Source organism: Plodia interpunctella, chromosome 5 (genome assembly GCF_027563975.2).
Source record: "Plodia interpunctella isolate USDA-ARS_2022_Savannah chromosome 5, ilPloInte3.2, whole genome shotgun sequence".
NCBI lineage: Eukaryota > Metazoa > Arthropoda > Insecta > Lepidoptera > Pyralidae > Plodia > Plodia interpunctella.
In genome coordinates, this window is record NC_071298.1 from 5515818 (window position 1) to 5529719 (window position 13902).

The window sequence follows — 13902 nt, forward strand, 5'->3', positions numbered from 1 at the left end:
TTTTATCCACTCCTGTGCGAAAGTTTTCCAGTTTTTACCTTATAACACTTAATTACCTCCTAAGTACTCTTGTTGCCAAATGACGCATCCATCCGTTTGTCGAACGTTTGAAAGAATTTGACAATAATGTAATTGGTTCTCAATTATTAAGTTGGTCACGAGATCGTTTATATTCATTGGAGTAGAGGCAACAGTTACGTAGGTACAACTGAGATCCAAGTCATGTAAGACATCAACTATTAGGTCACTAGTTTTAAATTTAGTTTATTATTTTAATAGCGCGTTACTTTACACTCGATACAAAAAATGTATATTTTTTATCTCATGGGATATCTAATTAGTATTAATTAGATATCCCATGAGATATTTGCCTACGTAAACAATAAAATATAAAACCCGACTACTAAATAAATTTTATTTAATATATGTATGAAATTTATTGCTAATTTATTTTACCTTAATATGAATTAGTCCTGAAATTTCATACATATTCGTCAGATGTTATAACATGTTAATTAGTTCCTAACCTAATGCTTTTTGACTCCATGAAATATTACGTCACCCTTATTTACTGTCATACAAGCCCTTTAGAAAAACATATCGCTAGATGATGGCAGCTGCTCTATTGTGTCTAGTAAGCATAACACACGCCTAAATATCTTATTGGGAATTTAGAAACTCGCAATAGGTACCTACAAAAATTAAAATTCTCACCTCGTTTGCCGATGTCATCCAAGAAGTGCCTGTTAAGCTCCGCCTGGTGCATGTGTATCTTCCTCTCCTTCTCTTGGTTCAGCTTCTCCCGCAGCACGGACATGGGCAGGTCGATGGAAAGAGACGGCATCCTCCGCTTGGAGCGACCTCCGACCTTGCGCGCGGATAGCCAATCAAAACACTTTGAATTTTGCGATCGCGGGTCATGTGGAAACCACTTGTTCTTGATAATAAAGAAGTTGAAGTAAAATTTACAGTTTTACTAGGCTGTAGTTAGACTGGCTCAGTCTCGAAGCTGACGGGAAAGCCATATTTTTGTGAAAATAAATTGGTTTACTATTTCTCCAAACAAATTGTATAACTCACTCTTGTAAATAACTGCGTAACTAATGTAAACACAATTTATTTTCTCCATATCTCCCAATATGTAGAACACATACGAGATGATTTTGAAATCTAATTAATTAATTTAATTGGTGGCGCCAATTAGATATGCTTGAACAAGTGTATGGCCGAATCCAAGGCGTGCCATACGATTATTTCGATTACATTTATAAATAAAACCTTATCTTCCCCAGAAATGAAATTGATCACTGCCAAAATATTCCAATGCTTTCGAATCTACGTAATTTTAAATAGGTAGGAGTCATTTCAAAATAACTGGGAATTACTTATGGTGCGCAAATCGAAATTAACACATGGCTAAAATTATTTATTTGAAATAATAAATACTTCTTAAAAAATAAATAATTTGTACTTTAACAATTTTCGATTCATTAATTAATTAGTAGAGATGGTACTTATGCTTATCGTAATTTGGTACATTTTTGAAATTATCTTCATTACTACGACAGTAATAACCGTTCAGTTCTCCAGGGAAAGTGGTGCCCTTTCGCTAGAATCTATAAAAATAATAAAATGACAATTGTTATGCATGCAATACTACTTCGCATTCAACATATAGGGCAGCATGCATCCTTGTAGCCATTCTACTTTCTGTATTTGTTTTCTAATTGTCATCTACCGTAATATTCGTAGCAGATGTGCACGGGTACTATAGACATGTTCTAAAAACATGCGAAAATTTTCAGCAATTTCTACAGGCATCTACTTTTTAAATCAAGTCAAGTTAGTATAATCTCTTTATAAAATGTTTTTTTTCCTATAAACACTTCTTTTTTTATATACAAATCTAAAGAAAAAAATCATCCTAATATATATATATTGGTAGCCTTTGAAATGTAGGTAATAAATTTATTGCAGCAATCAATATTTTTATACAGTCGTACCTGTGGCTCGATGGCTCCGTTTCCCGACGCGGTTGAGGTAGCTGCGGTTGTTCTGAGCTAGTCTCTCAATCAGGTTGATGACAGCTCCTCGCTGCAGCACATCCACTGCTGGGTTGATGGAGAAACCGCGACGCGCCCGCGACGGAATCCCTCTCTTAGCGACCTTTGTAAAGCCTCATGTGTAATACACGAACTATTTTTCACAATATTTTTAGATATGACATTCTTTTTATAGTAAAGCTTTCTTACGACATTAATTATTTCTACTTCTTATATATCTTATTATTGTTTCTATGATTATCTATGGTTACGTACGTAAAAATAATAGCTACTTGGCAAAATATTTTCTTCGTCAGAAAAATACAATTTCAAGTCGCGCAAAATAACGTCATAAACAAAGCGATAAAGACAGACACAAAATCTAGTATTTTCCCAGCACTGCTATACATTCCATTACTCCTCGTGGGTATTACTGTTACCTTAATCTCTGCGAGTCATGTTCGAAGAAAAAGTAGCGACACCTTCTCTCTGGAACCCGCCTCCAGTTGACATTGTAATTTGTTCAACTAATTACAGACCCTCCGCGAAAAGGACTGAGTAACTCTTAAAAAGTAAATAACCGAAGTTTGGAAAGGCACTTGGAAGTGGCCAGTTACGCGAAAAGCACAATTTCAGGTAAAATTTGTTGAACGCTGAAATAATAAACGGCAATTTCACCATTCCTAAATCTAATTTGCATTAGATCGTTCAGTTATTACGTGTCTGTCGACATTCCGCTGTTTCCAATTATTTGATTAATGTTCTCTATTTAATTCTATATTCTGATATCTATGATTTAATCCCAACGTTCATACAATTTATCTAGTTTCCCAGATGAAGAAAAATGTTGAAGTTACTTTTTGACTGACTCTTGACAGTTGGTATTCTTGAAGTAACTAGTTACTACGGGTAATATTTAACTTGTAAAAACATTTATTCGAAATTTAGAATTGTTCAAAAATGGATAAGATCCGTACCTGCGAATCATGAGGCATCTCGGCGAGGAGGTAGAGCCAGGGGGCAGCGCCGGCTGCGTATCGGCCGCCCAGTGACGACGGCATGGCGTAGCTTACACTCTCCTGCCAACAAAACATTGTGCCAAAGTTTGAAAATTCTAGACAAGCTTCTCATAATGTCAAGTTATGAAGATAACACAAAGGTACCTTTGTTTTCGGATTTTAGCAAGTTCAAAGATGCCGAAGTGTGGAGAAAGGAAATTTTCACAAAACTTTTAACTAGACACCATATGTAGGGTAGTCGTATACGACATATGATGCGCATTTATAATAATCATGACCAAGTGAAACGTCTTTAAACGACTTCCTCCATAAGGTACCTTTTCACATATTTTAAACTAAAATTGTAATTTTCAGTAAATATAAATACATTTATTGGAGATCGCCTTAGTACTCAACCAATTCAATAGTAGATCGTGAACAATTTTATTTCTTTTTATCTCAACGTACTTACACACACACAGTGAAAAATATGACCTTTATTCGTTCAACAAGCAATATTGCGTCTGAATCAAAGAGGAGATCTCTCCTCCTATATGTCATTTCTGCAATTTTCCGCATTACGAACACAACACACTCTTCCCAAAATATTCTATCTACCCCAGTTCGCGGACAGTGTATCCCAGCCAAATAAAAACAAACCAGAAAGTTAGAGAGCATGAAATTTGTGTGCTCGTTAAAATTGTTTCGGCCTTACTAAAAATAAAAATACGAGTACATATGCACCCGAAGTTGTTGAAAGTTATTTATTTTGTATTCAATGTCTAATACGCAAGCTTTTTCACATTAAATAATTAAGTACTGTAAAAAATATCTAACCGATTTTGCTGAAACACCTATATGATTTATATATGGTAAGATAAGAGTAATATTTTTATTTCATCAACGGCTCTACCGTAATTTTCTTATTTATTTATCGGCGTGATCAATTCATTGTAAACTCAAAAAGTTAATTCGTGGACAAATTAACTTTTGATAAAGATGTGTCACTGATATCATGTATACTGTTCCACAGAATGAATTATTTACAGAGTTAATAACTTTAATTTACAATTATTTTTATGTATCTATCTGCACTTATAACAAAATACTGTAACCCAATGCTCTTATCATTCAGTCCGTCTCTTTTGTATTTTTCTCAATTGTTTTTTTAACCTGTTCCGTACCACTGCCGGGCAGAGGTCTTCCCCAACTCCTTCCAAGCCGTTCTATCCGATGTGAAATTCAACCATTCTATCCTAAACTTCGCAGATTAGCACTCCTTCCTTCCTTGATCTGTCACGATTCCTCGTTTGCAATAAAAATAAAAAAGCTACTCACGTCATCAGGAGCAGACGGATCAATTTGAACCAGGTCCAGAGGTGCGAGCTGCGAGAGGGAGTCCTGCGCAGGCGCCGCCGCCGTGCCCGCGCCGACCATCACCACCGCACACCACACCGCCCACCACATCTGATATCAAAGATGATTTTGATAAATTAATTTTAAATAATTCCACTACGATCATATTATACTAGCAATAATAATAATGAAGTTCGATATTTCTGAACAAGGACAATTTATAAAGCTTGTACCTAAGTACCTTTTTAATTTGTTAATTTGCTTTTCTGACTTCTGGAAAATATTTAGAAGCACTCGAATTTAATCCACGTCTTCAATACTAATTATGTTGGAAACGATGAAGTGAAATATATCATATTATTTGTAGACAACGCAAACGTAAATATAATTTTAATTTTACGGAGTTTATATTAATTGTCTAAAGATATATATATATATATATATGTATATATATATATATATGTTCTAATGTCGATTGTACAATAATATGGTATATATATATATATATATATGTATAGACCAGATACTTGCAAACCTCCAGTTTACAGAAATAAATCGTCATGGACTGACTCGCGATTACCTCTGCTCTAATGTATGTTATTGTACAATCGACATTAGAACACAATGCAATGGTGTGTTCAATGACCTGATAATTTTATTTAATATTTCATATCAGACAGACAGGTGGCCACTCTGTGACTTCTGAGAAATCATATTGATACGTATAACCTATACGTATAAATAACGAGCATTTATTTCGCTACTTCGTAAGGAATCATTTGGGAAAACGCGTAGATGAGCGTTGTTCCAATAGATTCCACCGGAAGCCCAACGTCCACGCCTAATGTTAATGGTGCTAAACGTTAGTCAAATAATGCTATAAAGGGAAAAATGACGATCTCACGTTCATCATGACGACCATAAAGTTAAGCGGCACCAATGACCTATCTGTGGCATGATAACTTGTAGGTAGATAAACCCTTTTGATTTCCAGCCATTTTGCTTTTCAACACCGGAACTACCATGATTGGCTGATATAAAAGTATGAATTTTAAAATCCCGAGGGCATCAATTTGCGATGTTTGAGCCTTTGATTATCGCGGATACTTCCAGCTACCAGCGTTGCGTTTTTGCAAGGTGATCTCATACATATTCATCTGATTTACCATGGATTTACCTATTCGCATCATGCCAGTATCACTATCCATCCACATAGCAAGTTTACTTTTATCTTACTAACATTATTGTTAATAGATTCTACCTAATAATAAGCTTCTATAGTATTCTATTCTATTTTTCCTTTGTTGTTCCTTTGCCTTCTATATATCTTTCACATTTCTCATGCAAACTATGTTGTGGATAGAGTTAGGTCTTATAAATATTACAGGGAACAAACTCGTCTAGAATTAATAATGAACAGATACTGGATGAGATATTACGAATAATATCCATTAAAAACTTACATTATAATCTTTGACAAGATAATTTCAAAATTTTCTTTAAGATAATTTCAAACTTTATTTTACTAACTGCGTAGGCAATATAATGTTCCGGCCGTAATGACTAGTTTATTTAGTTATCTATAAATAAGGTTTCACGAAATTACGCGTGACTTTGAACAATGAAAATAATATGATGATGATGAAATTATTATATATATAAGATGGTAATAATTACTTATTCTCAAAGTGGTTAATATAAATATTGAAATCTGTTAGCAAAACCTTGAATACATTATTTAAACTAGTGTCTACAAGATTAAATACTTGTAATAAAAATTAGTACCTACTCACTTACAGGCCTTCGCTCATCAAAATGTCTACCCTTATAACTAGTAGTATGCAGTTATATTAAACGAAGTAGGAAATTGGATTACCTAAATAGATAGATTAAAAAATAATAAATAAGGAAAAAAATACGTGTTTGACGTGTAGATAAGTGTATGTATGTAACATACACATATCTCAAATTCTTCCTTCTTGTTTAAACTTTCTTTAGAATGAACTGACGAGATGCTGATTTAAATTTAAAGTACTTCGTTAAAGATTTATATTTATTTACAGCTGTGCAAAGGCCTGATTTTGCTTCTGACAATTCTGTCACTTATAAGGCTAAATTTAAAATATAATTTATATTCAACTATTCAACTATTATGACGGTAAAGTCGCAAACTGTCTAACTTTCATTGAAACAGATTTATTTAAAATGTTGTCTGCATTTTTCCGAATGGCTAAATCACCGTGGATATCGGCGGCCGTCGGCTTTACGATGCACGTCAGATAGTTGTCCACCGCAGGATTACGGGTTCTCATCTCGACAGCCATTTCGTTGACCTTTACAGAAAACTATCGGGACTGAATTCAACGATAAAGAAAAACCATTCACTGGACTGGACGAAATCGCGTATCTTGCTTTGATTTGAAAAAATAAATGCTAAAATGTAACGAACATTTTGGATATTGAATATATATAAGTACTTAGTGATGATGGCACGATTTGTTTGAAAAATAGTGTAAACATAACTACTTATATATCTCCGCTAACTGTATCACGTCTTCTTTGCTTTACAAGGTAGACTGAGACAAGAGATGCAGAACTCGAAAGCAAAATCTCCAGTTTAAACCCCTTTCCCTTGATTAACTTTTACAATCCATCGGAAACAAAATATAATTTAGAAAATTAATGAATTAGGAAATCAGATTTAATTTTTTGTGTATCAAATATGAATTTTAAAAAAAACCTAATAAGTAAGATGAAAAAATTTCATACTTAAAAAATAGAGATGAAAGTCTTTCAATTCAAACAGGTGTTTATGTATTATTAGGTACGTAGATGCTGGGAAAGCAATCAACGCGTGGTCTCAAAGTACGGGAGGCTAGGCTTTCCCCGTCATTTAAACGTGCTCTATTTGCAGAGGTTCTACTCAAACACGGTTTGTTTATGAACCTGTGTCCATGTTACTTTCGTACACACACAACAGGGGTAGTTCTCATAGAACTGTGTAGACTGATATAATGTAACTGTTCAAATGTTAATAATAAGTATGATACGTCTCGGACTAAGTTTCAATTTAAATGTATTTGTATGTGTAATCAATTATTTTTATTTTAATCATTTTCGTAGAGGTTTTCTATGCTTTTTGTGTAATCTTTTTATAACAAATCAAAAAATATTTTGTATTGATTATCATCAGCTTTTAAAATGATGTGTGTTTATTTAAATTCGCCAATTTCTAAAACTACTATAATTGCTCAATTTCCTATTGCTTAAATACTTTGATCAATAATGTATTTAAAATAAATTATTCAATGTCTCGAAAATATCTATGTACACCTACACATTCATTTATTCACTAGCTTTTCGTTAGGGATTAAAAAACTACAAACGTAAACACCTTTTACCTGCACACCAATAGGATACATTTCCTCGTAACCCGTATCCAATGTCCCATTATTCCACACTAACATTAGATTTCCCCGGACACCTCTGATTTGTATGAGAAGGGTGTCTCCCTAATTGCCAGTTAAGCTTGAAAAAATATTTTCTCGGATCTTCGTAAGTACTTGTCCCGCCATTTAGCGGCCGTCGTGACGCAGGTTATTCTTGAGGGCCAAGCTCTGTCAAGATTAAGTACATCATTTTTGGAAGAATTTTTTGTCTCATTGTCCTATCTTTTAGGACGGTTAAAAAGGATTTTTCCATTTTTTGCTTTTGTCATGCTTACAGAGAACATTAGATTTTAACATGTCATTTATTTATGCTATTCTTATTGTAATGTTACAAGGTCTTGTATTTTTTATAGTACCGAGCATGCAAACAGACACGTTTATGTACAATTACAAATACTTTAATAACTCGTACTTATAGTTATTTATTTTCATCCACAATCATCACATGTTTATTTTGAAGCACTAGATGAAAGCATGTCGTTAAGTCTCTTTCATCAATCAAAAGTATATGTAAGTTTTTATTCTTAATATGAAAAATATGATAATGTTTGAATGAGTAAAGAATAGAAAGTTTCCGATTAATTTTATAAAGATGTCCTCATTCCTCATAATTTTCGAACTTCATTTTTTTAATAGTGATAGTTTGGTGGACATTGTAGGCGATAGACAATGGCGTGGGTTATCATAGCGCGGTGACGTCGGCGCATTGTCTGCATCGCATCGGCTGGTCGCGCTGCACGCTCGCTTGCCGATTGTGCAGCCAGCTACAATCTGCCAAAACCCGACCGAGCATAATAATACCAAATATTGATGCCACAAACAGGTCACGGTCATTGTCGGCAGATCCGCGATTGTACTTACGTATTTTTCACTTGCGAGGTAGACAGAGCCATGAGTTGCCAATCTCGAAGGCCATGTTTAGCTATATGGCGGGGTTATATAATTGATATTAAATAGTGATAGGTTTCCAAGCTTTCAACTATAATAAGAATCTCCAGTTTGTACCCCTCTCCCTTAATTCACTTTTGCAGAAGAACTGGCACATTCTCAGTTTTTCTTTCACTTTAGACCAGCAAGGAAACGAAATTACGAATTATTAACTTTACATATTTAATTCTTTATTTTTGAACGTAATTTAGATTTTTGAGCGTACTTTCTGTCAGTATTACTTTATCATTAATGTCTTAAATTTGATAAAAGTTTTCTTCGACCGCTTATATCATTGTAAAAAAATGCAATTAAGTAAATCAGTTATGACCATAGATAAAATAATATGGTTATGACGATAGAAATCTAGATTGTTGTAAGTAGAGTCTACGTGCGGTTTCATCGTCACTATGCAGATCTGGTTTGGGTGATTGATCTGAATTTTCGTCACTGCCACTCATAATCTGCATCTTCATAGTTACCACGTACATTCACATTCCTTACTAAATAACTTTTTTTTATTACGTGACCTAACGCTGTGTCATCTGCTATGCGAAGTTTATCTCTATGTGTAGACTGGCTAGACTTAATAAAGTCATGTATACATAAAAGTCTAGTCGGATTCAGGTACTAGAAGGGATTCGTACAATCATTTAAAATATCAAAATCTTTATATAGTCTAAAACAAAGTCGCTTGCCATTGTCTGTTTGCACTGCATAAATAAACGAATACAATATCCTATTTTAATTCTCTTGTAAACGATATTTTAATGTGAGATCCATCATGCTTTTTAATGCGTAGAGTAGCATCTTTGTTTAACAATACCTGCCTTATTTTTGTTCGCTACCTTTGGGTCTTGATTGATCGATGATATTGTGAAAATGTACATAATACACATCAAATTTTCCCCTGTTTTGTTTACTGAATGTAAGCCTAACTCATTCAAGTATGTAGTCATATAAAAATAAAATTAAATCCTTAATTTATAACATACTAACGTTTTCTTTTAGCCATTTAGTAATAATTCCAGTTAGAATAGTGACATTTTCTTAAAACTCTGTATAGTTTCTCAAATGAATAATAAGAAGAAATTGATTCCACTTTTTAAGCCTGCATAATTATATATCTGCCGTGTCAAAAAAAAGCTTCAAGATAATTTCGAAGGCAACAAAAAGAAGAAAATATGATTTCTACTTCCCAAAGTAAAGCCTATGACAAATATAAATCGTAGAACCGTCCTACGGTACCCATTAATAACGACTGCACACTAAAACCCAATTTATCAACCGAAAATGTGAACTATCGCTCTTTTATTAATTTGAATATGAGTTACAAAACTCATTTTATGTAATTAATTTTACTTCTATTGCTCATAATCATAATTAAGTTATAATGATTAATTAGCTCACAATTTAGCGAGATCAAGTTTAACTACGGAGATGAAAGCCTATATTGTATTGTGAAGAGTTTCTTCTTTCTTGTTGAACAGCATAGTATGGCAAAGGTAAATTGTATATATTCCCTATTTTTTTAAATTGACATATTCTGTGTTTATTTTATGAGGTTGATGTATATAAAATACGCTTGATAGAACAGTTGAAGGAAATGCCGAATGCAACAAGTGACAGACGGACCGGCACATCTGGTAAACACTCGTCACAGTCGCCCGGAAGCGACGGGCGATGCGTCAAACTTGCTTGTTCCGAGTTGCTAATATATTGAATGCTTCCTACTTCTTACACGTGGCATTTTGCGGAATGTAACTAACGATTGATGATTTTAATAAAGTGGTTTTGTTTTCAACATTTCACTCGCCTACCCATTTTCATAGAAGTGATGACATCGCCAATAATACGGGTCCAAGTAAGAGGAGAAGAAAAAGAAACGAAATGGTTGGGAAACATTTCAGAACGCGTATATCCTTCAGTGGATGTAATGAGCAGTACAAAGTAGAATACGAAATATAAATAAGAATATTTGGATTAATGTTGTTCTTGTTCTCTCGCCCCAAAAACACTGTACAAAATATGATGAAGGTACACCAGTGATTTTATTCATTTTTAATTTCAGCATTCATTGAGATATCACACAAAGTGCTTTGCAGTAACTTCTACAAGAGCGGAACCCCAGTGCAAAGCTAATTTAATCATTTTATTTTATAAAATTCTTGTTAAAACATTTCCGTTACTCTCGGTATTCTTTGATAAGCTTTGGTTTGGGCCAGTCGCTACTTGGCTTTCAGATAAACCACATCAAAGACCCATAGGTAGTTTAAAAATCACACAGCAACCACAGTTTACCTACAGTTACACGTTACACTGATGTTGATGAAGCAAAGGTGGCGATTATGTTTATTAAAATTTTCATTTTATACTAGCGAGCCACGCCGGTTTCGCACGGGTGCAATATTATACATGTTACTTATATAAATATAAACTTTCCTCTATCTATTTAATCCTGCATCAAAATCAAAATAGAGAAGATCTAAGCACACTGAATTTTTAATCATTCACACCTATGTGAATGATTAAAATTTCATTCACGTTCCAGAAATATAAACGGAAAGCGAATGGTTGACTTGTCTCTTGACGTCGTGTATTTGTTATTTTATTTTTTAGCCGGTTTATCTTTTGGCATTTGAAAATTATTGTCGTAGTTGAAAACCGAAACCAATAAATTTATACTTTCATTTAATTTACAATTTATATTTATTTAGTAAAATAATTGAATTATGTATGTTTTTATTATATTTCAGGTTTTCATTGGTACATAACTGCGCTGTGTGCATATTATGTTTATGTGGCAAAGAGGCTATGTGAGTAAAGCTGCGTATCCTAAGTTTGTGATGCTGGCAGAAGTAAGTACCAATACGAATTTATTATTAATCTCACACCTACTAACACTAATAATCAACAAAACAATGGGAAAAGAAGTAAATAATAGTGCTAATATACCCGTATTGTTGCAGAGCCTATACAAAACCAGAACAAAGCTCAAGGAACGGACAAAGGACTCTCAGGAATATTAGGTAGTTTTAATGATAAATTAATTATTATAGTTGTTTAGCTAACACGAGATTATTGTGTAGATAATATATAAGGATCCAAGGATTTTGATGCAGCAGATACTGCCTGAGATGGGTTTACACCGGACGATCTATCTCTAGATTATGTCTATCTTGTAAATGCTACTACACTAACTAGATAACTAATTTATACTTTTGTGTTTCATTAGCAATTAACGCCGTAGCTCCATTAATTCCTGACTAATATTATAAACAATATATATTTTTATTTGCAACGAGTGACCTCAAAAACAGCGTGACTGATTTGAATGAAATTTCACAAAGATAGATACACAAATACCGAGAAATATTTTATTGCAAAAAAGTGCCGACAAATAAATAGTTAGCAGTTAAATATATTAAAACAAATGCCATTTGAGAAGTTTGGATCGAGGCATTTCAGTTCACCCTAAATCATGGATCATTTGTTCATTGTACAGCAGGTGTACACTGAAGCGGTGGTGGTGTCTTAACCATTAGGTTAAGACGCCCGCCTGTGGATCGAAAGGTCCCAGGTTCGAATTCTACTCGTGCCACATGAGTTTGTATACCAATCTGACTCATGTATAGTAGTTTTCATCGACCACCACTTGCTTCCGGTGAAGGAAAAACATCGTGAGGAAACCTGCACACTTGTTGATTATATTAACTTGTATGTGAAATGGAGAAGGCAATGGCAAACCACTCCATTAATAATGCCAAGAAAGTTGTGGTGTGTGTTTCATTCCACGTAATGACCACGACCCCCAGCCATGAGGAATACGATTATGAAGAAGGTGTACACTATATCAACATATTATTTCCAGACAGAAGCAGAAAAACATTGTACAAGTAACTACATTTTTAAGATAAGTATTAAATTATCTGACATTGTTATACTGCTCTAATTTTTAGTCGACACTAGCTTTTAGAAGTTTGGAGCGAAGCACCAGTTTCGGAAAATCTATTCATAGCGGATATGTACCTACGCATGCTCGCTGCCAGATTAAAAGTGTAGAACAAAATATTTACATAGTTTTCATGAGATTTTTAAATAAATCAACGAAACTTACCATTCTCTGTGTGTTTTGATTTTGAGCAGATAAAATCTGAAACAAAAAAAATCAAATAAATTTTTGTTTAAAATAAAATAACTATTAGTACAGAAAATAAGTATCAGAACTAGCTGATTTATTTTTCGACATGTAATAAAAATGTTACATCTTTGCATGTATATAATGTGATTTGATGATGAATTTGAAAAGTTACATTGAACAAAATATAAATATGAAATTATTTTTGTATGGATGAGTGCCTTAAGACAAATCGTCAAGGACTACAATGTTCAGTAACAGGCATAAAATGAACATTGGCGAGTGGCAGTGCGAAGCAAATGACTGACATGACCCAATTTGCACAGAACTAGGGACACCGCTATCTGGAACGGATCGGTGTAAATCTATAAACGGGTATCAATTACTGGGACTCATCCGCAAAGTGCCGCTGCGAAAATGATGAACTTTCTAGCATGAGTAAGTTTTATTGTTCTCCGTCGTATGAAATCGTATCTAGAAATTGTGTTTTAAAATAAATGTCGCGTGGTTCTCCCATCAGAATTGTGCAAATACATTTTATTTTACTAAATTATAACAAAGTTATGTAATTTCGTTCACTTTATTACGTTTACTTCGGAAAAGTAACAAAAACTTGTGTATCGTGAAGTCTATAAATAATAACTTTCACTTCGAAAAAACCATAAAGTTATTCTACGTGTAGTGTGCGCACCTGCGTAGCCGACAGTGACTTCGTAGCAGGCCTCTACGCAAAAGTTAATAAATCCCATTTGATTCTTTGAACTTTTCCTTGTAAATATAACTGTTTACATTCGGATATCGGGATGAAACGACTAAATTCTCGGAAGCGAAAAAATGTGTTATATAGAACTCTTGCGTATGTTAATATTTGTTTTATGAGCTTCATTCTATGCTAAATAACATCGCGATTTGAGTTTAGCTTTAGCTTATACCCGCGATTTTGCTTGATCTTGGTTTATTTATGTTAATTTTTAACGATTATAATGATTGTA

The 13902-nt window shown here is 33.7% G+C and overlaps 1 protein-coding gene and 1 long non-coding RNA gene across 7 annotated transcripts in view; one reads left to right on the top strand and one right to left on the bottom strand.

The window, feature by feature from the left end:
- The window catches only part of Dh44 (Diuretic hormone 44), a 45534-nt gene that overhangs the window by 5702 nt on the left and 25930 nt on the right, over positions 1-13902 (bottom strand). Inside the window, exons 2-6 of one of the 6 annotated variants that reach the window (XM_053745651.2) lie at positions 12890-12925; positions 4379-4507; positions 3020-3121; positions 2004-2166; positions 715-868 (exon numbers count right to left, since the gene is read on the bottom strand). In XM_053745651.2, the coding sequence (XP_053601626.1) occupies positions 747-868; positions 2004-2166; positions 3020-3121; positions 4379-4507; positions 12890-12892 (519 nt within the window). In that variant the 5' untranslated portion in view covers positions 12893-12925 and the 3' untranslated portion in view covers positions 715-746. Of the gene's footprint in view, positions 1-714; positions 896-1413; positions 1617-2003; positions 2167-3019; positions 3122-4378; positions 4508-12889; positions 12926-13902 lie in introns of those variants that run through there. The other 5 variants (XM_053745654.1, XM_053745650.1, XM_053745653.1 and 2 more) reach the window with 5 other exon arrangements.
- Positions 11437-12831, top strand: LOC128670186 (uncharacterized). Its single transcript, XR_008404734.1, has 3 exons — positions 11437-11630; positions 11742-11801; positions 12644-12831. It is a non-coding gene; the product is annotated as an uncharacterized LOC128670186 (long non-coding RNA).